We start from the raw sequence: 24,694 nt of genomic DNA, 5'->3' as shown, positions 1-24,694 counted from the left end.
TTTCCTCCATACATGTATAAGAGTTTAGCTTAGTGGTTAACCGGGAAAATTTTAATCCGCAATTAGTGCTGAATGATGAAGGCAAAACACTAGTAAAACATGTCGGATACTTTTTATATCCTATTTCAAAGTGGGAAATTTGTTTATGTTCAGTGAATTTGTAACCTAAAATTCAACAATCTTTATATCGAATCTGAACCATTTTTGAAATAAATATATCTCAATAATTCTGGGACAAATCAAATCAAATTCGTAACGAAGACTTAGTTTTGATTACTCTTGAAAATTAATCTAGAAGACCCTTGTATTAATTGTCAAAATAATTTGGGTAAATTATGCGTTTAGTACTTAAATTATAAGTTTTGATCCGTTTTACTACGTAAAGTTACGAAGATTTAGTTTTGATTACTCTTGAAAATTAATCTAGAAGACCCTTGTATCAATTGTCAAAATAATTTGGGTAAATTATGCGTTTAGTACATAAACTATAAGTTTTGATCCGTTTTAGTACGTAATTTTTTTTATTTTTTTAAAGAATGCCTAAAATTGATTTTTTATTTCATTTTAGTACCCGTCGTTAAAAACTTTAGTTTTTGTTTTATTTTAATCCCATTCAAAATTTAAAGTTAATTTTTGAAAAAATGAAAGCTTGGATAGTAAAACAGACAAAACGATCGTTTAGATACTAAACACGTTAATTTTTAATTGGCTTGATAATAAAATGAAATGAAAACTAAATATTAGGTATGATTTTAAAAATATTAAAAATTTATGTATAAAACAGACTAAACTGATGAATTGATTACTAAATATGTAGTTTACCCAAGAAATAAAGACGGAATTAGTCAATATCAGACAAAGAAGTATACTATTTTTAGCTGTAATGGACGTCTAGATTTATCCAATCATCATCGTCCACCCTATTAACTAACAATAATTTAATTTGTTCGGTGAGTAAGTTCGTTTACTATAAAAATTCCAAGTCCAACGCAAAATGAGTATTCCCTTCTGATCCCTGTTTCTCTCAACTCAGGTACTGTTCTTCTATTCATCTTTATTTTCTAGTCCTTTGAAATTTGACTTTGAAACTAGCTTGATGCTTCTTTTTTTCCAAGTTTGTCTTTTGAAACTGCTTTGATGAATTTTTAAGGTTTTTTCAAACCTGAAAAGAATCTTTCTTTTCTCTTAATTCCCAGTTTGATTATGATATTTGTCCTGAAAATGTTGATTTCAGTCTGGGTTTTGTTTATATTCTTTACCTGTTTTAGTTCCCTTGTTCATTTTGTGGGAAACTGTTCTAAATTCTCAATCTTTTCTATGTTTTATGCTACCAAAACATGTTAATTTTATCCCATTTACTGTCCAATGATATGCATGAACCAATCTACATAAATGGTGTATGTGTCAGGGGTATAAGCTGTCATTGTCAAATGGTCGAGAGTTGTTAAACATGTACAACCTTGTATTATGCTCAGCTTTATCAAAAGAAAAAATAATGTCCAATGATCCCACTTTTATGTTATTTGTTGTTTTCTATATGTTTGATGTTGTATTATTTTGATTTTTTTAGGTAATTTTGAGAAGGAACATAAGAGTTTATGGTTGAAAATTTGTTGGTTTTTGGTCAATAATTCAAGAGGGGAAGAGTTGGATTTTCTGGATTTGGTTTAGGTTCTTTAGTTTTGGACTTGATAGTGAAGAGCTTTGGTAGTTTCGGGATTCGGATTTCGGTATTAGGGTTTCGGCTGTATCATATTTGGCTTGTTATCGTCATGGATCCGTTGTGGAAGGGACTTTACAGTTCTGTTGATGGATTCAGACTAAATGAAGATACCTTGTTCACATTGTCCGATTCGAATTTTAGTAACGGGTTTAGGATTGAAAATTATGTTGATGTTCCTCCTAGGCAACCGACTGCAATTCCGATTAACATACCGCCTTCCTCGAGTGCAAACGGAGAGGGAGATCCGCTCGAGGATTTTGACTTTAGCAATGTAGCTCTTAAGTACATAAGTGAGATGTTAATGGAAGAAGATATGGAAGATAAGACCTGCATGTTTAGAGAGTCATCAGCAGCCCTTAAAGCTGCTGAGAAATCGTTTTATGAGGTTCTCGGAGAACGGTATCCACCTTCTCTAGAAACCGAATCGAAGGATCAAACTAATGAAAGCTTCATGAACATCATGGTCAAAGTTGTTGGAGATGTGGTAGCGGAAACAGTAATGCACTTGGTCTTCCGTGCAGCCGTGATTTGGGTTTGCAAATGTCTTTGAACCTCAGTTCTCAAGCTAATTCATCCCATCGTTCCCGGAACGATGCTGGTAGTCTTGTAGACGACTTTGTGGATTCTCCGGTGGATACTCTCAGGCTTCCTGAAATGTTTAATGATGGTAAATCCGTCATGCCATGTAGAAAAGGATTCCTTCCGAGTCGTGGGAGCCTGTTCGTTGATGTAGAAAGTGACAGAATGTTTCTCAAAGAGCTAATGGAAGAGGCTAAAGATGTGGTAGAGAAGGTGGAGAATGAGTTCTCGCAGGACGGATCGAAAGGAAAGAAGAAACCTCACCGCGAGGATGTGAATTTAGACAGCGGCAGGAGTAACAAGCAGTCATCAGTTTATACTGAATCCACTGTAAGCCCGGAAATGTTCGATACGGTGTTACTAAATAGTCAAAGCGTAACCGACCTTCAAAAGGCTCTGCAAAACGAAACAAACAAGAACTTGCAGCAGAATGGACAGTTGAAAGGATCTATAGGTGGAAAGAAAGGTAGACGGAATGTGGTCGATTTGAGAACTCTCCTAACTCTTTGTGCTCAAGCTGTTGCAGCTGACGATAGGAGGAGTGCGAACGAGCTGCTGAAGCAAATCAAGCAGCATTCTGATCCTACGGGTGACGGGATGCAGCGGTTGGCCAACTATTTTGTCGATGGCCTAGAGGCACGGTTAGCCGGCTCGGGAACACAGAGTTACAATCCCGTTGTCACGAAGCCGACATCGGCTGCTAACTTTTTGAAAGCTTACCATTTGTTTCTTGCTGCATGTCCTTTTAAGAAGCTCTCGGACTACTTCTCGAACACGACAATAATGAATCTCGCAGAAAATGTAGCTAGGCTTCATATTATTGACTTCGGTATTCTTTATGGCTTCCAATGGCCTGGCCTCATACAACGTCTCTCATCTAGATCCGGCGGAGCGCCTAAGCTAAAGATTACAGGGATCGATCTTCCGCAACCAGGTTTCCGTCCAGCAGAAAGAGTCGAGGAGACAGGGCACCGCCTTGCAAACTATGCTAAGACATTCAAAGTTCCGTTCGAGTTCCATGCAATCGCACAGAAATGGGACACCATTCAAATCGAGGACCTCAAGATTGAAGGCGGTGAGGTGCTTGTTGTAAACTGCTTTTTCAGGCTCCGGAATCTGCTTGATGAGACCGTGGTTGTCGACAGTCCGAGGAATAAAGTTCTGAACTTGATCAGGAAATTGAATCCCAATGTTTTCATACTGGCGATTGTGAACGGTGCCTACAGTGCTCCATTCTTTATAACCAGATTTAGGGAGGCTCTCTTTCACTATTCCACTTTATTCGATATGCTCGAGACTAATGTGCCCCGTGAAATTCCCGAACGGAGGCTGATTGAGAGTGAGATATTCGGATGGGAAGTAATGAATGTCATCGCATGTGAGGGTGCTGAAAGAATCGAGAGGCCCGAGACATACAAACAGTGGCAGGTCCGGAATAAAAGGGCCGGCTTCAGACAATTGCCACTGAATACCGCGATCATGAAGACGGCAAAGGAGCGATTCCAAGCATGCTACCACAAGGACTTTGTGATCGACGAGGATAACGGTTGGTTGCTTCAGGGGTGGAAGGGACGGACGGTTTATGCACTCTCGTCATGGGAGCCTGCCTCATAAGTGCATATCTTTTGCTACTCATGGAAGGCAAAGTCTTGCAAAATTAGCTGCAGTCTTTGATGGTTATGATTCAGTTACCGATCTCGCATATACGACGATAAGGTGCCGGATTTCCTAAAACAAGCATACAGACCTTTTCTTCCGGTTTTGTTGCATACAACATATATAAGAACTTGATATTGACGATTATTCGCAACAGGTTACTTACATAAAATCTTCGCCGGTGGCTGAAATGCAGCGTGTACCAGATTGCTCCGGTGGCTACCATATGGCCACAGGTAATTACATCAACATTCATAATACGTAAAAATGCATCCGGAAATAAGCAAATAGCAGCAATGGTAATGCCTTTTACAACTGCAAATTCTTAACGAAAAACATCGATGTCTTCGTATTGATACACAGCCATTTAGGGCAATGTAAATGATATTTAAGGATGTTGTCATGTCTTTCTATGCATCAAAGATGCTTATTGTCTATTTGAATCTCACATTCTCTTTGAATCAAATTAACATTCTGTATATTGCCTTGTTAAGTTACTCGGGTTAGGATGCACTGGTCGGATATCGGTATGTCTTCGACATGGGTACTTCGGCCATTCGGGTCTTAGAGATATCACAACCTATGTTATTTCGATTCGATTGTTCGGTCATTCGGGTTTTAGAGATATTACAACTATGTTATTCGGATTCGGTTTTTCGTGTGTGTCGTCTATTATCGTATGCTTGAAAGGTTTTTCGAGGATTATATTTTTATTCATCTGAATACGAATACGGGTCGAACGCGAAAATTAATATGATTTTTTTAAGAAAGAAAAGAGAAAGATTTGGAGTTTGCTATTGGTTTATCTTTGATCATTTAATACCATTGTTATGTAGTTAGTGGTATTGATGCATGCTTCTTAGTTGACATTATCTCTATAATTTGTCATATTCAAATGCATTAAGAGTACTAAGATTTATTAATTATTTTTACATTGTAATGTTTTCCAGCTTCTTGGTGTCTTGTTTTCTTGTTACTTGTCTCTTGTTTATGGGGTATTTTTATCATCGTATTCATAATTGCCGGAGGTCTTCCACGGAAGTTGCTCTCAACCTAGCGTTGGGGGCAGCTTACTACCCTACCTCCCCCTTACCCCAGTACATATGAGAATAGGGCCAGCTAAATTTTTTTACGTGTTTAGTATCTAAACTATAGTTTTTGTCCGTTTTAATATATAAAACTTTCAATTTTTTCAAAGACATGTCTAAAGTTTAGTTTTTATTTCTTTTTAGTATCCTCTTTCAAAATTTAACGTTAAATTTTGATTTTTTTGAAAGTTAGGTACTAAAACGGATCAAAACTGATAGTTTGGGTACTAAATATGTTAAATTTTTAATGGTAGGGCACTAAAATGAAACAAAAACTAAATGTCAGATATGATTTTGAAAAAAATGAAAGTTTAGGTACTAAAATAAACCAAAATTAATAGTTTAAATACTAAACACGTAATTTACCCTTAAAATTATCAATATTGTTTATCATTTTAAATTTTATCAATGTTATCTTTGAATTTTCAAATTCTATTAATATTTTCGTTTGATTAAATAAAATCATTGTTGATCATAATAGTATTGATGTAAGGGTTTATATGTGAGTTATGATGATACAACAACAACAACAATAAAATCCTATTCCCATATGCAATGGGGTAAGGGGGAGGTAGGGTAGTAGGTTGTCCCTAAACACCAGTTTGAGAGCAGCTTCCGTGGAAGACCTCTGGCAGTCAGAAAATTTAAAATAAAGATAAAATGCAATGCATGTATAAATAAATAAATAAATACATAGTTGAACAGTCTTCATATGCAGTCTTCATATACGCATCTGTAATGTGAAGTAAATCCCTGCGTAAAACTCTATGCATATAGAAAGCAACGTAAGACCCGACTAAATTTAAAAAGAGGGAACATGAAGGGAATGATACACAGAAGTCAACGATAGCAGGCTACGTGAACGAGTGAAGTCAAATGGGTTAAAACCTAAACTAAGGCAACACTACTCCGCTACCCTAGTTCTAAGCTTTCATAATTTCCAATGAATGAAACGTATAAAAAGTAGAAGTCATGGAAATTACTACAAAGGTATTAAAAGAAGACAGATATGATACACCCTATGGATGTGATCCGCACTACTCGGCTATCCTGGTCTTAAGTCTCCATACTTTCCTATCAGAGGTCATGTCCTCAGTAAGGGCTAAATCCTTCGAATCAGATCTCAAGCAGTCTTCTCACTTCTGCCTTGGTCGTCCTCTCCTTCTCGCACCGACGACTGTAATCGACTCTACCCTCCTGACCGCATCCGACGGTTGTCGTCGACAGACATGCCCAAACCACCGTAATCTTCCATCCCTCAATTTTTCGGATACAGGCACCACCCCCAAGGACATTCTAATAGCAGAGTTTGGTGTCATGTTCCACAAAGTCCTACCACATGCCTATCGAAGCATTCTTATTTCTGCGGCCTCCATCCTCCTTACGTGATCCTTCTTGATTGTTCAACATTCTGCTCCATATAGCATCACTGGTCTTATTGTCATTCTATAAAATTTTCCCTTAAGTTTTAGAGGCACCTTTTTGTCATACAAAACTCCAGTAGCAGCCCTCGACTTTAGCCATCCATCCTTTATACGGTGTGTAACGTCATCATCTACACCCCCATCTTTATGTATCATAGACCATAGGTACTTGAAACAATCCTTTGAGGGGAGAACGTGTCCTTCTATGTATACTTCTACATCTTCATCGTTTTGGTTCCCACTAAAGTTTGAACATAAATACTCCGTCTTTTTAAAATTGATCCTTAGATCTTTTTCTTCCAAAGCATTCTTCCAGGTAGCTAGTCTACTATTCAACTCAGTTTTTGTTTCAGCAACTAGGACAATATCGTAAGCGAAAAGCATATACCATAGGACACCGTATGTTGTCGCACAATAGATGTCGTCCATAATTAAGGTGAAGATATGGAACTATAGTGTAACTGATGAGCAACACTATGCCGATAATATTGAGGCGTCACAATCTATGATATTCGGACTCGATTATTCGAGTCTTAGAGATATCAAATTTTTGATTCAATTGTTCGGTCATTCAGGTTTTAGAGGTATCACAATCTATGTTATTCGGATTTGGTTTTTCGCGTGTGTCGTCTATTATCATATTGTTGAAAGGTTTTTCGAGGACTATATTTTTATTCATCTGAATACGAACAAGGGTCGAATACGAAAATTAATATGAATTTTTAAGAAATGAAAAGAGAAAGATTTGGAGTTTGCTAATTTTTTTGTTACCCTCCAGTTTTAAGGCTTCGTTCTGATTAATCTAGATCGATCCGGGTTGCACACCTGGCTTGGGTTGGTGAGTTTCCCAGTAGGGGATTTTATGCATACATAAAGACTCGAACTTGAGACATACTTAAACGATATCAAACTGTTTATTAGTTGAGCCACCTAGTTGATGCTATTGGTCTATCTTTGATCATTTAATATCATCGTTATGTAGTTAGTGGTATTGATGCATGCTTCTTAGTTGACATTATCTCAATAATTTGTCATATCCAAATGCATTAAGAGTACTAAGATTTATTTATTATTTTTACATTATAATGTTTCCAGCTTCTTCGTGTCTTGTTTTGTTGTTACTTGTCTATTGGCTAATGGTAGCAAGACACACGCATAGAGAGAGAGAGAGTTAATTGTATCATACATCCTTTATATATGATTCTTATTTTAAACTAGTCCCTAAGCTTTTAAATATTTTAATTTCATCCTTAAACTATGACTATCATTCTAGATTAGTCATCAAACTTTTTAACATTTCAATTTCATCCTCAAACTATGATTTTCATTCTAAATTGGTCCCCAAACTTTTTGACCATTTTAAGTTCATCCCAAATTATATGTATATATCAATCTCATCCCTTTTTAATAAAATTGTTAGGTCAAGTTTTAATATTATATGTTAGAAAAAAATCTAGGTTAAACTATTGTTGAAGCTAATTACATATTTGGATGAATTTGGGGGATAAATTAAAAGATTCAAAAGTTTGTGATCAATCTAAAATGAGAGTCAAAGACTGCAGTTTGGATTTTGGTGGACCTTTTTTCCATTGCTAATACTAAAAGAAGGCATAGTTTAATCGGCTAAGGCATAGGATTAGTCATCAACAAGACTCATGTTCAAGCCTGAGAGCCACAGACTTTTTCCACACAAAAAAAAATGATATTGAAAGAAGGCTTAATACCTAAAATGGCTCAAGAAGTATACTGACATTCTCACTTTGACTCTCTTTTTATATGAACTTACAGAACGATCTCGTTGATAAAAGGGAGTGTTTACAATGTGACTCAATCAGGTTTCTCTCGGTATAAAAAATATATATTGAAAATTGTAAAAAATATTCAAATAAAATCCTAAAAAGGTTTTTAAAAATTATTTAAAATAATAAAAAAATTAATTGTTTTAATGATTTTTATTTTTTGAAAAATAAATTAAACATATATATATATATATATATATATATTTAAAATGTCATGCCATTAGATGTGTTGGATGCACACGTTACTTCTAGGAGATGATTTCGTTTCAATTGACTTCTCTTGTCTAATACTAAAACTTTGCTTGTAGGCTTGACCAATGACTACGGTATAAGGTAAGACCATTTTTCCTGACCGTTAAGAACAGTGTGAGCATGAGTAAGTTATGAAACCGACGTTGGATTTTATTTTTAGAAAGTATATTAAAAATTCAGAGGTAAGATATTATAAAATTTTAAAGATATAAATATAAAATTAATATATATAATATAAAAATAATTTAAAGTTCTTTAAATGATCGATCCATTCACGATGAGGTTCACAATTGATTTCTTCCGTCAAAAGATGGCATAAAAGCATTTCGAGTGGCTTCATTCTCCCATTCTAGTCGTTTCCACCAGTCTTGAAATCCCTGAATGGTGATGTGATTCCCTTTAGCACTGTCAGAGTTGAGAGGAAGCTTCTTCAGTTTAGGACAACTGCTTATTTGAATACGTTTCAGACATGGGAAGGGTAGGGCATCCCAGTATGTGCTCTTCAATTCCGGTAGTCCCCATAGACGAAGTGTTTGAAGGTTCAGAAATGGTGTAGTGGAATTCCCACCACATCTGCAACATCTCCGAGTCTTCCCTCGCTCAGTATTTCTTCCATTTTTGCACACCCATATATCCAAAGAGACTTGAGATTTGGAGCAAGAAACAACCAGGTAACGTCCTTCAATTTTTCACAACCTGAAATTACAACAGTCCTCAAGGTGTGGAAGCCTGAAGTATAATTAGTACTCGGAGAGCCCCTGGTATGCAGTTTTTCCATTTTCATCTCCTCCATGTTTTCACAACCACCAATACGTAATATCTCAAGACGCTTCATGTTTTCTAAACAAAAAACATTAAACACATTTGTCTCCTGAAAAGACAACAACTCTAGTGCTTCGGTGCTGCATCGAAACAAGTGGTGGCTTAGAAAACTTTGTAGAGCAGACATGCTTTTTATTGGTGGTATCTTTAGTATATTCAGAAGTTGCAGACTTTTCAATTCCTCTATAAGCTTTTCATTATCATCCCTATCCAGAACATTGTCCAACCTGAATATTTGCAACTTGGAAAACTAGATATCAAATTATGTGGGATTCTTTCGAGATGGTGCATGTTACTCAAGTCCAACATTTTCAGTTTGGTTAAGGATGTCATTTCCATTGGCAACTCTGTTATATCAGTTTCGGATAGATCAAGACATTCTAGAGAAATCAATTCTGAAATTCCCTTTGGTAGTGCTTTTAAATATTTGTTCCACGACAAATCCAAAACAGTTAGTTGAGGCATAAACTGAAAAAAGCCATCGTTGATCGCCTGAAACTTATTTCGGCTGAGAAACAAAGTTTGAAGTTTAGGGTATTTAGGGCTTCCTCTAAGAACTTTAATCTGATTATGCATCATCGACACTCTTTTTGCACCTTCCCATGCCTTAACATTTGGCTCCTCTAGTAATTGAGCACCTGCTTTTACAAAGAAACTCTTCTCTTTCTCTTCAAGCTCGCATGCTATCCACAAACCCATGTCTCGGATCACACCATGCATCTTCACATACTCTTCCCCATCAAATGATTCTTCTGCTCTGTCCAATAAACATGCATAGATAAGAGAGTTGATAATGTGGTCTCCTTGCATTTGAGCTTCACTAATTCTATCACAAATTCATTCAACAACCCTTCACAAAACCAATACTCCACTAATCTACTTTTGGGAATATTATAATCTTCAGGATACAGACAATAGTATAGGAGACACCATTTCATTATGGGAGGCAAATTATCGTAACTGAATTTCAAAAGCGGATATACCTCATTTTCCATTGAGAAAATAACCTCATTAACCAAAAATGCCTTATAATATACGATTTTAACAACTTTTTTTGGATTTGCCAAAATGACCAACTAAATCGCAATGCGATCGATAATTCGCAACGCGATCTCCGGTATCGCAAATTAGTTTCCAGATTCGCAACGCGAACTTCGACTATCGCATTGCGATTCGCGCGGACGTGTCGAAGACACGTATTACTATTACTATTACTATTACTATTACTATTACTATTACCACGACCACGACCACGACCACGACCCGACCCGACCCGAGACGAGACGGACGACGGCGGCGGCGGCGCGCGAGAGTCCCCCTTGTTCTCTATCACTCAACAAGGAAGTGGGAAAGCCAAGCCTTAAATACCATTCCCAATAGTGTTTCCAATACTATGTGGGATTGAGCATTACCAACACTTGTTCCCAATACTATGTGGGATTGAGCCTTAAATAGTGATATTATTTTTGAATGTTTTGCTTAAAATTGCAATAATCGTGATTGATTATAGATTGACTTTTAATTATGACATATTTAATCGTATAATACTAATGCAATTGGTTGCTGATTCAGTTGTTTTAAGGTGCATGATTGTTAATTGTTTCCTGAATAATCACATTGTATTGGAAACAAGTGTTGGTAATGCTCAATCCCACATAGTATTGGAAACACAATTGGGAATGGTATTTAAGGCTTGGCTTTCCCACTTCCTTGTTGATTGATAAAGAACAATGAGGACTCTCGCGCGCCATCGCCGCCGCCGTCCGTCTCGTGGTCGTGGTCGTGGTCGTGGTAATACGTGTCTTCGACACGTCCGCGCGAATACTATCTTTTTAGAGAAAATTCTTAAGAAACAAATGCAATACCACCAGTCGTTGCGATTTTGGACTATCGCAATGAATTTGGAATAAATCGCAACGCGAACTTGGACTATCGCAACGTGAACTTCGACTATCGCATTGCGATTTACATATTCGCATTGCGATAGTCCAAGTTCTGTAAATCGCAATGCGATAGTCGACTATCGCAATGCGAACTTGGACTATCGCAACGCGAACTTCGACTATCGCAATGCGAACTTCGACTATCGCATTGCGATTTACAAGTTCGCATTGCGATAGTCGACTATCGTAATGCGATTTACATATTCGCATTGTGATAGTCCAAGTTCGCATTGCGATAGTCCAAATTCGTATTGCGATAGTCGAAGTTCGCATTGCGATAGTCCAAGCTCGTATTGCGATAGTCGAAGTTCGCGTTGCGAATCTGGAAACTGATTTGCGATACCGGAGATCGCGTTGCGAATTATCGATCGCATTGCGATTTAGATGATCATTTTGGCAAATCCAAACAAAATTAGTTAAAATCGTATATTATAAGGCATTTTTGGTCAATGAGGTTATTTTCTCTTTTCCATTTTGGGTAAGGTGGATTGATTTAACTTCTGGATTGCATAATTCCATTCCCTAGGTGTCGTCTTGCAAGCCATGGCACGACCGATCGTAACCAGTGCAAGAGGCAACCCACAACACTCTTCGGCTACATGTTTAGCTAATTTTGGAATATCTGGATGGCTGTGGAGAGTTTCTTCCCCAACCTTTTCTTGGAATAATTTCCAAGCCTCTTCCAGTTTCAGACACTCCACTTTAATTTTCTTTCGAGCTTCCATTTCACCACAAACCTCCAAAGATCGAGTAGTGAAGACAAGTTTAGAACCGTTTTCTTGGCTTGGTTATGGAATCCCAACTTTTTTCAAGTCTACCCTCTTCCATAAATCATCCAGTAACACAACAAATCTCTTGTTACGCAAGACCCGGTTGATATCTACAGCTATCTGATCAACCCTTTTATTCTTCCAGGACTCGTTGGAAAAACCAATGTTTGCACCAATCTCATCTTGAACCTTTTCAACATTGTAATCTTTAGACACCAACGCTCAAATTACGACATCAAAATCATTAGTTGTTATGCCGAACTTCTTGTTGATTTGGGTCAAGAGTGTTGTCTTTCCAACGCCTCCTACGCCGTAGAGGCCAACGATTCCTACACCTTTGTCCATGATGCAGCTCCATACCTTGTCGAATGTGGATTCAAGAGCAACTGGTCGCTCCTCAGGTCTAACTACCACTGAAGGTTGGGGCTGAGTTTCTGCTACCTTGTCAAAAACTCCTTTACTAGTGTGATCCTTTATATCTTCAAGAATTTTGGCCACCTCTTTCCCAAACTTGTGGGCAGACAGGCAATTCTTGGAAACACAGCCGCCGAGACACAAGTTATTTATTTGTTGAGGGCCATCTTCAATCAAATTTCCCGCCTCTGTTATCATAGTTGCCGCCTGTGAAAGCCATAGATCAACTTCATGGAGTCGCTTCAGTAGCCGTTGTTCTTCCAGATCAACCTTCCATTGCACGTCATCCCTTCGTGCCTTCAGTTCATCAAGAACAGCAGATAAGGTAGGAAGATTTTCTTTAAGGTTTCACTCGTAATTAGCCTGTCCGATAGTGGAATCCCAGCCTCGGATGAGGATATTCTCGAAACTAAATTGTATGGAGAAGCAATTTCCCATGATTCTGGTAAATACTTGGGGACTTCAAAATCAAACTATATTTCCTGCTTAGAGGATCTGGAAGTTGATGATTGAGTAAAAGAAAGCAAGTAAAATTGAACACAAAAAAGAAATCTAAAGATTGGGTTTTGTTTTGAAGGGGAAACAAAAAACAAGAAAGAAGAAATCAAAGTTGCTCAAAGAAATTGGTGCAGAATAAAGAATGCGTTTTTTGTTTCAGTTTAGAAGGAAAGTAGTGAGTAGGCGAAGGATTTCGGTTATGAGGGTAAAACTTTCGAGATAATGTTTTGGAAAAAATTAATTCACGAGATAAAGTACTCTCAAGATTAATTGTTCAAATAAGGTGAAATCTACAGTGTTGGCCGTATGTCGCCATGCCTTCCGGACGACCTACTAGGTCGTCATGTCTTCCTCGTGAGCTACAAGAGATAGTATGTGTCATGTACGTCCCAACACGCTGGGCATCCGAGGCCATCCGACCGAGGCTATCCGAGAGCATCAGAGGCCATCCGAACGAGTTATGCGAGGACATCCGAGCGAGCTATGCGAGGGAATCCGAGGGCAGCCGAGCGAGGGTAGGTCGCCCGGAGTGCATGGCGACCTACAAGGTCGTCCGGAGTGCATGGCGACCTACAAGGTCTCCCGGAGGGCATGGCGACCTATGTGTTGGGACGTGCATGTGCCATGCAACACGTTCATTCTCTCTGTTTGAGTAAGGGTAGGTCGCCCGGAGTGCATGACGACCTACAAGGTCGTCCGGAGTGTATCGCGACCTACAAAGTCGCCTGGAAGGCATGGCGACCTACGGCCAACATTGTGAATTTCACTCTATTTAAGTAATTAATCTTGAGAATGCATTAACTCATGAATTAATTTCTTTCAGAATATTATCTCGAAAGTTTTGTCCCGTTATAAGATTACTGCATAATGGAGAGAAAACGCTTAACAAATAAGGGATCCAAAGTACGGATTTTTGTTATTTTTTTCCTTTTTCAATTGTGCCATAGTGGGTTGAGTAAAGAGGAATCTTCCTATGCAACTTGTTGGTCTGTGCATGGCCCCAAGACAGACATGACATGACATGAATGAAGACGACTCAGAAAAGTCACGTAGACTTGATAAGAACCAATACAAAGTACAAACAAGAGCTGTTTGATTGAGAAGAAAACAGGAAACCGCTCTAACACTAACACTTTCCTTGAAGTTAAGGGATTTGATGTCTTTGAAGCCTTTGTTTCAAGTTCAATTATTTGCAAGGCTTTTCCACTACATTTACATTTCTTTGAAGCCCTTCAACAATGACGGGCATTTTTCTATTTTCAATAAAGAAAAAAGGAATCTTTCTCTGCAACTAGTTGTTATTAATTGGTTTGTGCATGGCCCATCCGTTTATTCTGCAATTACTACAACAGTGTTCTCTTTTTTTTCTTCTTAAAGTAGGTAGGGTAGCCTACCCTATACTAAATAACCTTCTTTGAGTTTGAGACATGTAACAATGCACTTCATGGAAGAATCCAACCAACCTAAAATTCTTCCAGCCATTTGGAATGTGCATGCAGTGAAATGTTAGTTACTAGTTACTACATCGTGCATCATTCTCTAGTGAAAAGTGATATGTTAAGCAAGAGCAAGTGCTGAATAACCCGAAACGATGAAAACATGGCCATTCTATTCATCATCATTAAGGCTAAAACTTTTCAAAAAAGTCCATCACCTTAGAAACCAAGTAGCAGGCATATTAAACTTAGAATATTGTTCAGGCAATTTATCATGCGCAGAGGTGAATACTTATCAGGGTCTCTCTCAGCTTTAAGCTTGGAAGAAAAACAGTTTCTTGTAAAGGTATTGCCTTTGGAACTAACAGAATAATACACATATACCAGAAAAAAAAATCGTTTCTTCAAGGCACCATAATCAACAAATCCTCAAAAGCATAATAACCCAGATTTCAAAATAGAATCAAATGTAATATCTTGAATGAAATAAACAGCCACAGATTAACAGGCGCAAACTATACCTAAGAGAGAGAAAAATAACCTTTCTTTATATCAAAAGTGGTCTGAAAGAGAGTTATTTTTTGCTCTCTGCTGACAATGGTGGTGCCGGGATTTTTGGGGTTTACATTTTGTATGTGATGAGGGACGTAGGGGGGAAATAATGTTTTTGTTCTGCTAAATTAAGGGTCCAACGTTTCCTAATATGTCTAAATGGAGCCCTTATTTGAATACATTTTCAAAAGGTTAGGCCCTTAATTGAGCAGATTAAAAGAATATTAAACCCTTATTCAATCCTTTTAAAAGGTTGGACCTTTATTCGAACATACACAAAAACATGAAACTCTTATCTTTGTAAAGTTAGACCCTTGGTTAAGTAATCTCTAAAACATTAGGTCCTTATTTAAGTATTTAACCAAATTCTAACAAAATAAATGATAAGAGTCAAGGAGAGGCATACAAAATATTTTTGGGTAAACTGTGCGTTTAGTACTTAAGCTATCAATTTTGAGCCATTTTAATTCTTAAACTTTTTTCAAAATTATTTTAAAGTTTAGTTTTTATTTTAATTTAGTACCCACCGTTAAAATTTTAATGTGTTTAGTACCTAAATTATCAGTTTTAATTCATTTTAATATCTAAACTTTTAGTTTTTTAAAAAAAAAACTTAACGTTAAATTTTTAACGGACACTAAAATAAAATAAAATTTAAAAGTTAGGTATGTTTTAAAAAGAATTAAAAATTTTGATACTAAAAAGGATTAAAACAGATAATTTAGTATTGAACAACTAATGTACCCAATCTGTTTTGGTAGAAATGGTAGCCAAAAGTCTACGTAGATATGCCTGTAAACGAACCGAACGAACACGAACGAGATATGTTCATGTTCGTTCATTTAACTTTAACTGAACAAATGAACGAACACGGACATAAACGAACAAAAAAATTCTTGTTCGTGTTCGTTCGTTAAGGAATGTAGCTTGTTCGTGTTCGTTCGTTAAGGAATGTAGCTTGTTCATGTTCGTTCATTTAAATGATAAACGAACACAAATGAACGAACATAAACGAACGGATGTAAACGAAGATAAGCAAACACAATAAACGAACGTAAACGAACACAATAAATTAACATAAACAAACGTAAACAAACATAAATGAAAATATATTTTTTTTCTTTCCTAACAATTTTATGATTATTAATTGTTTTGAGCTTTGTTAATTTGTATTTAAAATTAATTGAATTTAATTGAATAATACATTTGTATGGGTATCAGATTAAAATTTATTAGGCTTTAATATTTTAAATGGGTCTAGAGAGATTGGGCTAAACATAAATGAACGCTCATAAACGAATGAACATAAACAAACATAAATAATCGAACATATTACCGAATGTTAAGGATGAAATTAGAATGTTCAAAAGTTTGAGGACTAATTTAAAATGAGTCGTAGTTTGGGGTTGAACTTGAAATGTTTAAAAGTTTAAGGATTAATATGAAAGGATGATCATAGTTTGAGGACTTCTGATTCCATTAATTATATATATATTTATGGGATATTTTTGTCATTGTATTCGATTAAAATTATCAATATTGTTTATTTTTTAATTGTATCAACGTAATTTTATTATATCTATTAGTATATAATATTTAAATTTTAATATAATTATCGTATATTTTTAATTAATATTAAAATAAATAATTAAAGATATATAATGGTGGATTATATATGTGTATAAAAAACATTATACTCAGTATAATTCAAGTTTAATAAGGTCATGTGTAGACTAGTTTCAACATCAGCGTGCGTTTCACACGCTTGAAACGCGAGTCTGAATCGCAGTTTTGGAAATATTCTAATTCCACTCCCATATTCCTTTTCCTTTATAACTCTTCATCCGAACCCTAAAAAACCCACCCACTTTGACAGCTTTATGGCCACCAGAATCGACGGCGATTCCTTCCGAAAATCAGCGTCCGACACGACCCCTATAACTGATCTCTCGATATCACTTCGGATCCTCAGTCCTTGCTGCAATCCGGGTCAGTTAATGAACACTTTAATATAGTCCTTTTTTTAGCCACTGAATTTGAAATTAGAGTGTAAAGAAGTTCATGAATTGTTTTTATTGGTTGGGTTACTTTTTAATTTACTTTTTTAGAGAAAAATTGAAAGAAAAGAACCCAATTATGTGAAATGATGTGCTGATTGGTATTTCCCATTTGGGGAAAGTTGTTGTGGGAAATGATCGAAGAAATTAGGACAGTAGATTCAAGGTTATATGTATTTATTCCTGATTTTGAGAGAAATTGTTTGGAAAATAGTTTATTGGTATGTTTCTTTAGGTATAAGTTTGAATTGGTGGCATGAATGATCCACGTTGAAAAGAACCGGTGTCTTTGATTTTTTTTTTCAAAGATGTAAGAATGATCGAATTTTTATTGATTGTCAGGGTGTTTTAATAGATTCGAGTGGCGTTTTACTAAGATTCTTATATTGGGATAACAAGTTGACAGTCTACTCTTAGTTGATTAGTTTCTAAAGGTTTCTCGCTCGGTTTTGTGGTGTGTCTCTGGTTTTTTGTTTTCCTTAGATCACGGAAATGATTGTTTAATCATTATAGATTCGAAAATTTTGACTTTGTTTTTCTTATCCGTTGCTTCTCCTGCCTGATCAGGTTTTTAAAGTCTAATCACAATGGATGATGTTACTGATTTGACCGGCGACGGAGGTGTTGTTAAGAAGATCATAACACGGGCCAAAGCTGATGCTCTTGTCCCGTCTCAGGATCTTCCGTTGGTTGATGGTATGCACTTGTTTCGGACATGCAGCGTATATTCATTTTCTATGATGAATGGCATTTTATTCATATGATCATATATAAACCGTTGCTGAATTTCGTGGCTGAGAAATGCCGTATAATAAAACACGTCTTTCACACGAAATGATATTGTATTATCTTGTTTGGTCAGCTAGAATTTTAATTTCCTTTTAATCCTTATTTATCTATGTAGTCCAAATACATAAATGGGCTCTCCCACAAGATTCCAGCTTTGTAGATTTACTTCTTTGGTGTTTGAACAGTTCATTATGAAGGCACTCTTGCTGAAACTGGTGAAGTTTTCGATACTACACATGAAGATAATTCCGTCTTCTCCTTTGAGCTCGGAAAGGGCGCGGTTATTCAGGCTTGGGACCTTGCTATAAAAACTATGAAGGTCAAAAATATGTTTTCTCCATGTTGATTTTTAGTTAATTAGGCCTCTGTTACATATCATTTTTCCCCTTTTCGGCAGGTTGGTGAAGTTGCGAAAATAACTTGCAAGCCGGAGTATGCCTATGGTGCTGCTGGATCTCCGCCCGATATCCCACCTAAGTATGTGATTCTTATTCTCATCTTTTATTGTCATTATAATGCAACTATCTTTTATCAAGAGCTATGACGATAGAAATTATAGATCTTGAATTAGATCTGTGTTTTGTTGGGAGATATGGTTATGGTGTATGGCGTATGTTGTTTGAACTCTTCATTTTACTTGAAGTTCTGGTGTTCGATATTCAAGGACCCTCAAAATACATGGAAAAAACTTAAAAAAAGATTGAACATAACTGTGTTGGAACATACTCGTATTTGATACTTCCACCCGAGTCTTGAGTAAAATAGTCGCGATGAATGTGATTGGCTTCGAAATTGTGTCAGGAGGAATATGATTTCATATTTTTTGTATGCAGTGCTACCCTTGTATTCGAGGTGGAGTTATTGTCCTGCAGGCCACGGAAAGGTTCTAGTCTCGGTAGCGCTTCGGAGGAGAGAGCTAGGCTAGAGTAAGTTGCATCTCTTTTTTTTTTCTTGTACCACTTTCCGCTTGTATTCTTGAGTAACACTCTTTGTATGCATGTAACGCTGTGAATTTCGATGAACGTAAAATCAGGGAGCTGAAGAAGCAGAGGGAACTCGCTGCTGCAGTGAAGGAGGAAGAGAAAAAGAAGAGAGAAGAAGCAAAAGCCGCTGCGGCCGCTCGTATTCAAGCCAAGTTGGACGCCAAGAAAGGTCAAGGAAAGGGTAAGGGCAAAGGCAAATAGTTAAAGAAGGATTTTACATATCAAACTGATGAAGTTTCATGCCAGCCATTTTAATGGTGATATTCCTTACTGATGGAGTGTCACTTTCACACTCTTTTGCTTAAGCTACAATGTTGATTAGGGCACTTTCAGAACTTGGTTAATGGATTAGAAATAAACGCGGTCCGTATTCTTAGACACGATATGAAAACACGAACACGAACAAGAGCACAAGCATGCCACATTTGATAAACAAAACCAATTTTCACAAAACTTACACCTAAATTACACATTTATTCTCGCAAAATTGAAATATAAATATATATTATTTCAATAAAAAAATCCCATGTTTTTCCAATCATCGCCATACATTGTAGGATCAACGGTCCATCTTTATTAAAAAGGTGGAGCATGATTGGACTATAATGGGTGCCTCTATTTTATAGGTCTATCTCTAGCCGTTGACTAGCAAGATCACACCTGGTCTCTGCAAATCCGACCCTTGATTTCACCAAATCAAATTCCATCCACACGTTTTGTTGATGATGATTCCCAATCACAAACGCTTCAATCCCCATAAGATCAGAGTTCCCAAATGTGAAGCAATACACCGAATCACTCCCCTTACTCATCTCGGGCACCCGATATAACAGCCTCTCGCCCGATACGGCCATCTCGGCCCCGTCGAACATCAAACTGACTCGCGGTAAGTTTGAAAAACCCGTTCCGACTGACTCGTTGATTTGGTAGCAAAGATCCATTGCTTGTTGGAAAACAAAGTTCGGATCCTCGAGAACTTGTAGAACTCCTGTTGTTTGTTGCAAAAACTCGTTTCTTATCGCGGCATATAACGGACCCATTAAGAAAGTAAAGTGGGTGCCCGAGTCAACCATTGTTTGACCCGCGCCCGTGTGATCGGGTAAGAAAGCGGATCTTGGTAGGTCCAACATTTTATCCCCGACTTTAATACCAACTAATTGGACGGTATATGCAACCCGATCAAAATACGGTAACGGGTTGGATATTTGAATCAAAGGAGTATAATTTAAAGTTTTAAGCCATGAGAAGCTCGTATCACCGAGAAGTAAAACACCAGAGGAGTCGAAACCCGATATACAATACGAGAATTTGGGAAAACCCATTTGACTCACAAAAGATAAGGACCCACGGTTCATGCCCATTAACCCGGTTGTCTTCGAATCTTCGTCCGAATTCGAGCTAAAACCCGAGTCCATACAGCCAAATAAAACCCGGGTCGGGTCGAAGATCCAATTACGAAATTCTCATACGCGAGAGTTCCCTCAATCGAGGAAGCATCAGCGTAAGAGACAGCCACGTGGCAAAGTTGATTATTCGGGTCGCAGGAAGCCGGTATGGTTATATCTCGGGTTCGGGTTTTACAAACCGGGGAAGCACAAGGGACGGGATTGTAGGAATTGGAAAGTTCAGGAGTAAAAGTGGAAGTTAAGTTGGGAGTTTTTTTACAGTGAAGCCATGACAGTTCACTCCCGGTGTCGAGGATCATGGTAACATTCTGCGGCGGCGAGCCGACGGATAAAGAAACCGTTAAAGTGACGTTATGGTGGAAGCCAAGCTTGTTGGTGGTGGCTCCGGCGGCGTCGAAGGCGGAGGAGGAAAGTTTAGGGTTAGGGGGGAAAGGTCAGCGGGGGACGACCAAGGGTCGTTTTGAGAGGTAAAAAGAGTGTCTGTTTGGAAGGAAAACCAAAGTTTTGACGGAAAATGAGAAGGAAAATTGTGAAGCGAAGAAGAAAACGGAAAGAAGACATTGATTTTCCTTCTTTGCGCTTTGATCTTCGGTTTTATTTTGTACGTAGAAGAACCTGTTTGAATGTTCTTAGTAGTATTGGTTCCTTAAATAGTACTACTAATAGTTATTAGGATAAACTAAATATTTAGTACTTAAAATATCAGTTTTGATTTATTTTAGTATCTAAATTTTAATTTTTTTAAAATCATATTTAACGTTTAGTTTTTGTTTCATTTTAGTACTTTCATTAAAAATTAAACACATTTAGTGCATAAATATTAGTTTTGATCTGTTTTAGTACCTAAACTTTTAATTTTTTAAAAATTATATTTAACATTTAGTTTTTGTTTCATTTTAGTAACATCCGTTAAAAACTTAACGCATTTAGTACATAAACTATCAGTTTTAATATGTTTTAGTTCATAAACTTTCAATTTTGTTCAAAACTTAGCGTTAAATTTTGAATAGAGGTACTAAAATGAAACAAAAATTAAACTTTAAGTATGTTTTAAAAAATTAAAAGTTTAGATACTAAAACTAATTAAAATTAATAGTTTAGATACTAAACATGTAATTTATCTTAGTTTTTATTTGGATATTATAAAATTTTGGGTAAAGTGCACAAATGGTTATCTAACTATAGGGTATTGCTTATTAAGTCCATTGACTATTGAAAGTTATAAAATTATCCTCTAACTATAGAGTGTTGCTTTGTTGAGTATCTCGACTATTAAAAGTTATAAAATGGTCACCCCAACTATTCATTATGTTCCAAGTTCGTCATTTTTCGTTAAAAAATTAACGATTGTCTAAGTTGGATGTTAACATGATGACTGAGATATGATGATTGTTTGAGATTATTGGATTAGATTTTATCATATCATAGTTAGAAGATTAATGTTCAACTCCGAATACTGTCAAATTTTTAACAAAAATGACGAGTTTAGAACATAAGGAATAGTCGGTGACCATTTTGTAACTTTAATAGTCGAGAGACTCAACAAAGCAACACTCTATAATTAGAAGACAATTTTGTAACTTTAGATAGTCTCGGAAAATAAAATAGTATCTTATAGTCAGGGATCATTTATGTACTTTGCTCTAAAATTTTATTTTATTTTAAATTTGAAAAAGTAATAAAATCTTTTTAATAAGTTAAAAAAAATCCAATATATTTGTATCGAAGGGTGTTACGGGCATAACACTATGATAATTTTAAATTCTCACGTAATTTAAGTATATTTTATATTTTTATTGATGACTTAATATCACATCTTTTTAAAAATTTATAATTTTATATCCTCAAAAATTTCAATATATTTTTTTAGAAAATCACACACTCTAATGTAAAATCATGTACGTGGTCTATATATTTCTATTGTGTATAATTATATACATGGTTTTTATGATTTATATTGTATAAGTATAAAATTATTTATTAATTTATATTGTATCCATGATTTAGGTTAACATTTAATTTTTTTTTGAATTAATCACCGATATCCGATCTATTGACCGACTAATCCAAATCAGGTACTGCAAAAACGAGAGCGATCTTCTCAACCCAATTGCTCCATTCGCAAACGTCAGGATTCGAACCCCTGACCTTACTTAAGGGACCTAGTACCTCATCCCATTAAACCAACTAGTTGTTAACTTTATCTCCTGAGTTGAACCATAAGTGAAATTCATATATTAAAATAAATATAAAATTTTAGAATATTACTAACATATATATACATTGTACTGAAATCAATCAAAATCCACTGATCATGGCACCGAAATGAAGTTTGTTTCGTATGTGGTTGTACAGTTTATAATAAATTTAATGCTCTGTTGAAATTAGACAACTCCATAATAACAAATAGTTTCTTCAAAACATATTAAATGTGCACGGTTTGCTTGCGGCTCATCTCTTCTTCCAAATGTTTACATTTACCCAATACAAATAATACATATTTTAATTATATATTTATTTATTAATCTGGATTATATATTTATTTATTAATCTGGTGGAGTAAGTATAAGACAATATATATTGAAATAATATTCTCAGTCTTTGACATTAAACGCTCACATCTAGGGATGAGCATGAGTCGGGTTTTTAGTCCACCCGACCCGACCCGAGAACAAGGGAGCCTCCACCCGAGACCCGACCAAAACAAGGTTTCACTCGACCCGATATATAACTTATAAACCTGATCCAAAATAATTAAAAAAAATTATTCAATAAAAACAGTGACTTAATTGAAAAAAAAAATTATATATAGAAGGTATTATTATAATTATTCATAAATATATAAGGTAAAATTATATATTTTTCGGGTCAAGTATTTTTCACTCTAAACCTGAACCCGAATTGACCCGAATCTAATTTTTTTTTAAAAAATCCAACCCGATCAAGTCGAAACCTGTTGAGTTCAAATCCCATGCCCATCCATACTCACATCATTAACATTCCTGAAATTCGAACTCCAAACTTATATTAAATCAAAGTCTCATTAACGATTAATTATAAATACAGAAAAAAATTGAAATATAATATAATTGACCAACTTTTAGAAATTCAAAAGCTATAAAAATGCATTTATTTCAAGAGAGAGTCTAGTCTAAGGGTTAGACTATTCATCTAAACTAATCTCGACTTAGATAAAAAAAATGACTTTCATTCGAGTTGTTCGAGTCGAATTAAATTTTTAATACTAAAAATAATATTTTTTAAAATTTAATTATATATAGTTGGAATGAAATAAATTAGCCGTTTTCCTCTCTTATTTTCCTTAAACCTATCATTCTCTTAATTTTTTTTATATATTTTTAAGATAAATTATGCGTTTATTACATATACTATCAGTTTTAGTAACTAAACTTTCAATTTTTTTCAAAATCATAACTAAAGTTTGATTTTTGTTTCATTTTAGTACCCCATTCAAAATTTAATGTTATGTTTTGGATTTTCTTTTGAAAGTTTATGAACTAAAACGGAAAAAAACTGATAGTTTAAGTAGTAAATGCGTTAAATTTTTAATAACGGGATGCTAAAATGAAACAAAAACTAAACTTTAGGCATGATTACGAAAAATTAAAAGTTTAGGTATTAAAATAGACTAAAACTCTGATAGTTTAAGTATTAAATGTGTAATTTACCCCATTTTTATTATCGACATCAATATGATTTATTGTTAATCGTTAACTATATCCCTTTTTCTTCTTCTTGATGTTTGTTTCGTGTTCTTATTCATCCATCTTTGTTGTGGACATATTGATTTTCTTTTATTTTTATTGCGACTAAATTATGATAAAACTAACTATTATTATTAATTTCAAATATAAATTTAACATTTTATAATTTATAATTGCGATTAAATTATGATAAAACTAACTATTATTATTAATTTCAAATATAAATTTAACATTTTATAATTTATAAAATAATAAAATGAATTATGATCGGGGTCCAACCTTGCACCTCTCTGTAAAACATATAAATATTTCATTTTCAAAATTAATTGCATTATGACAGAAATTGTTATTATCAAACAAATAATTCTACACGCTTTCTCCCCAAAAAGAAAGAGACATTTTACGTAGACGATAATTAATTAATTAATTAATTAATTTTATAAATGTTTTAGAAAATAGTGCTTTTAGAATTTATTGCATTATTTTTATGGAGTTTAATGCATATTAATTACACCTTTAATTCTAAAAAAATATCACTTCAATCAAATTTAGATATTAATAACGTTTTTGTTTTTATTTTCGATTGGCAGTTAATAAAGACACAAAATATCAATAGCACTTTTATTGAATTCAGTATAAGTAAAATATTAAAGAGTTTGAGTAGAAAATATATACACTTGTTAAATTAACGGTAAAGTGTAGTACTGATTTGTATTTTGATTATGGGGATGTTGCTTTCTTGACTTCCGACTATCAAAAGTTACAAAATGATCCCCGA

General features: G+C 35.3%; 1 protein-coding gene and 3 pseudogenes across 1 annotated transcript; 2 read left to right on the top strand and 2 right to left on the bottom strand.

The window, feature by feature from the left end:
• The first annotated feature begins 1,013 nt into the window (after positions 1-1,013).
• LOC120151854 lies at positions 1,014-4,049 on the top strand (annotated as a pseudogene).
• Positions 4,050-8,805: 4,756 nt separating this feature from the next.
• LOC120151815 lies at positions 8,806-13,103 on the bottom strand (annotated as a pseudogene).
• A 3,686-nt stretch (positions 13,104-16,789) lies between these two features.
• On the top strand, positions 16,790-19,007 carry LOC120151786 (peptidyl-prolyl cis-trans isomerase FKBP20-1-like). The gene is made up of 6 exons (XM_039164140.1): positions 16,790-16,945; positions 17,581-17,709; positions 17,988-18,121; positions 18,200-18,279; positions 18,636-18,728; positions 18,836-19,007. The coding sequence occupies exons 2-6, from the start codon at positions 17,601-17,603 to the stop codon at positions 18,984-18,986; spliced, it is 567 nt and encodes a 188-aa protein (XP_039020071.1). The 5' UTR covers positions 16,790-16,945; positions 17,581-17,600; the 3' UTR covers positions 18,987-19,007.
• A 394-nt stretch (positions 19,008-19,401) lies between these two features.
• Positions 19,402-20,776, bottom strand: LOC120151784 (annotated as a pseudogene).
• Between the last annotated feature and the right edge of the window lie 3,918 nt (positions 20,777-24,694).

The sequence above is a fragment of the Hibiscus syriacus genome, unplaced genomic scaffold (genome assembly GCF_006381635.1).
Source record: "Hibiscus syriacus cultivar Baekdansim isolate YM2019G1 unplaced genomic scaffold, ASM638163v2 tig00111069_pilon, whole genome shotgun sequence".
NCBI lineage: Eukaryota > Viridiplantae > Streptophyta > Magnoliopsida > Malvales > Malvaceae > Hibiscus > Hibiscus syriacus.
This window is presented reverse-complemented; position numbering and strand designations above follow the sequence as displayed.

What these genes read in the sequence shown, in the direction of transcription:
- LOC120151786 (XM_039164140.1), top strand. Translation starts at nt 17,601, where the DNA reads ATGGATGATGTTACTGATTTGACCGGCGACGGAGGTGTTGTTAAGAAG. An exon ending in TTGCTATAAAAACTATGAAG is followed by an intron (nt 18,122 to 18,199) that starts GTCAAAAATATG and finishes CCTTTTCGGCAG; the next exon opens with GTTGGTGAAGTTGCGAAAAT. An exon ending in CCGCCCGATATCCCACCTAA is followed by an intron (nt 18,280 to 18,635) that starts GTATGTGATTCT and finishes TTTTGTATGCAG; the next exon opens with TGCTACCCTTGTATTCGAGG.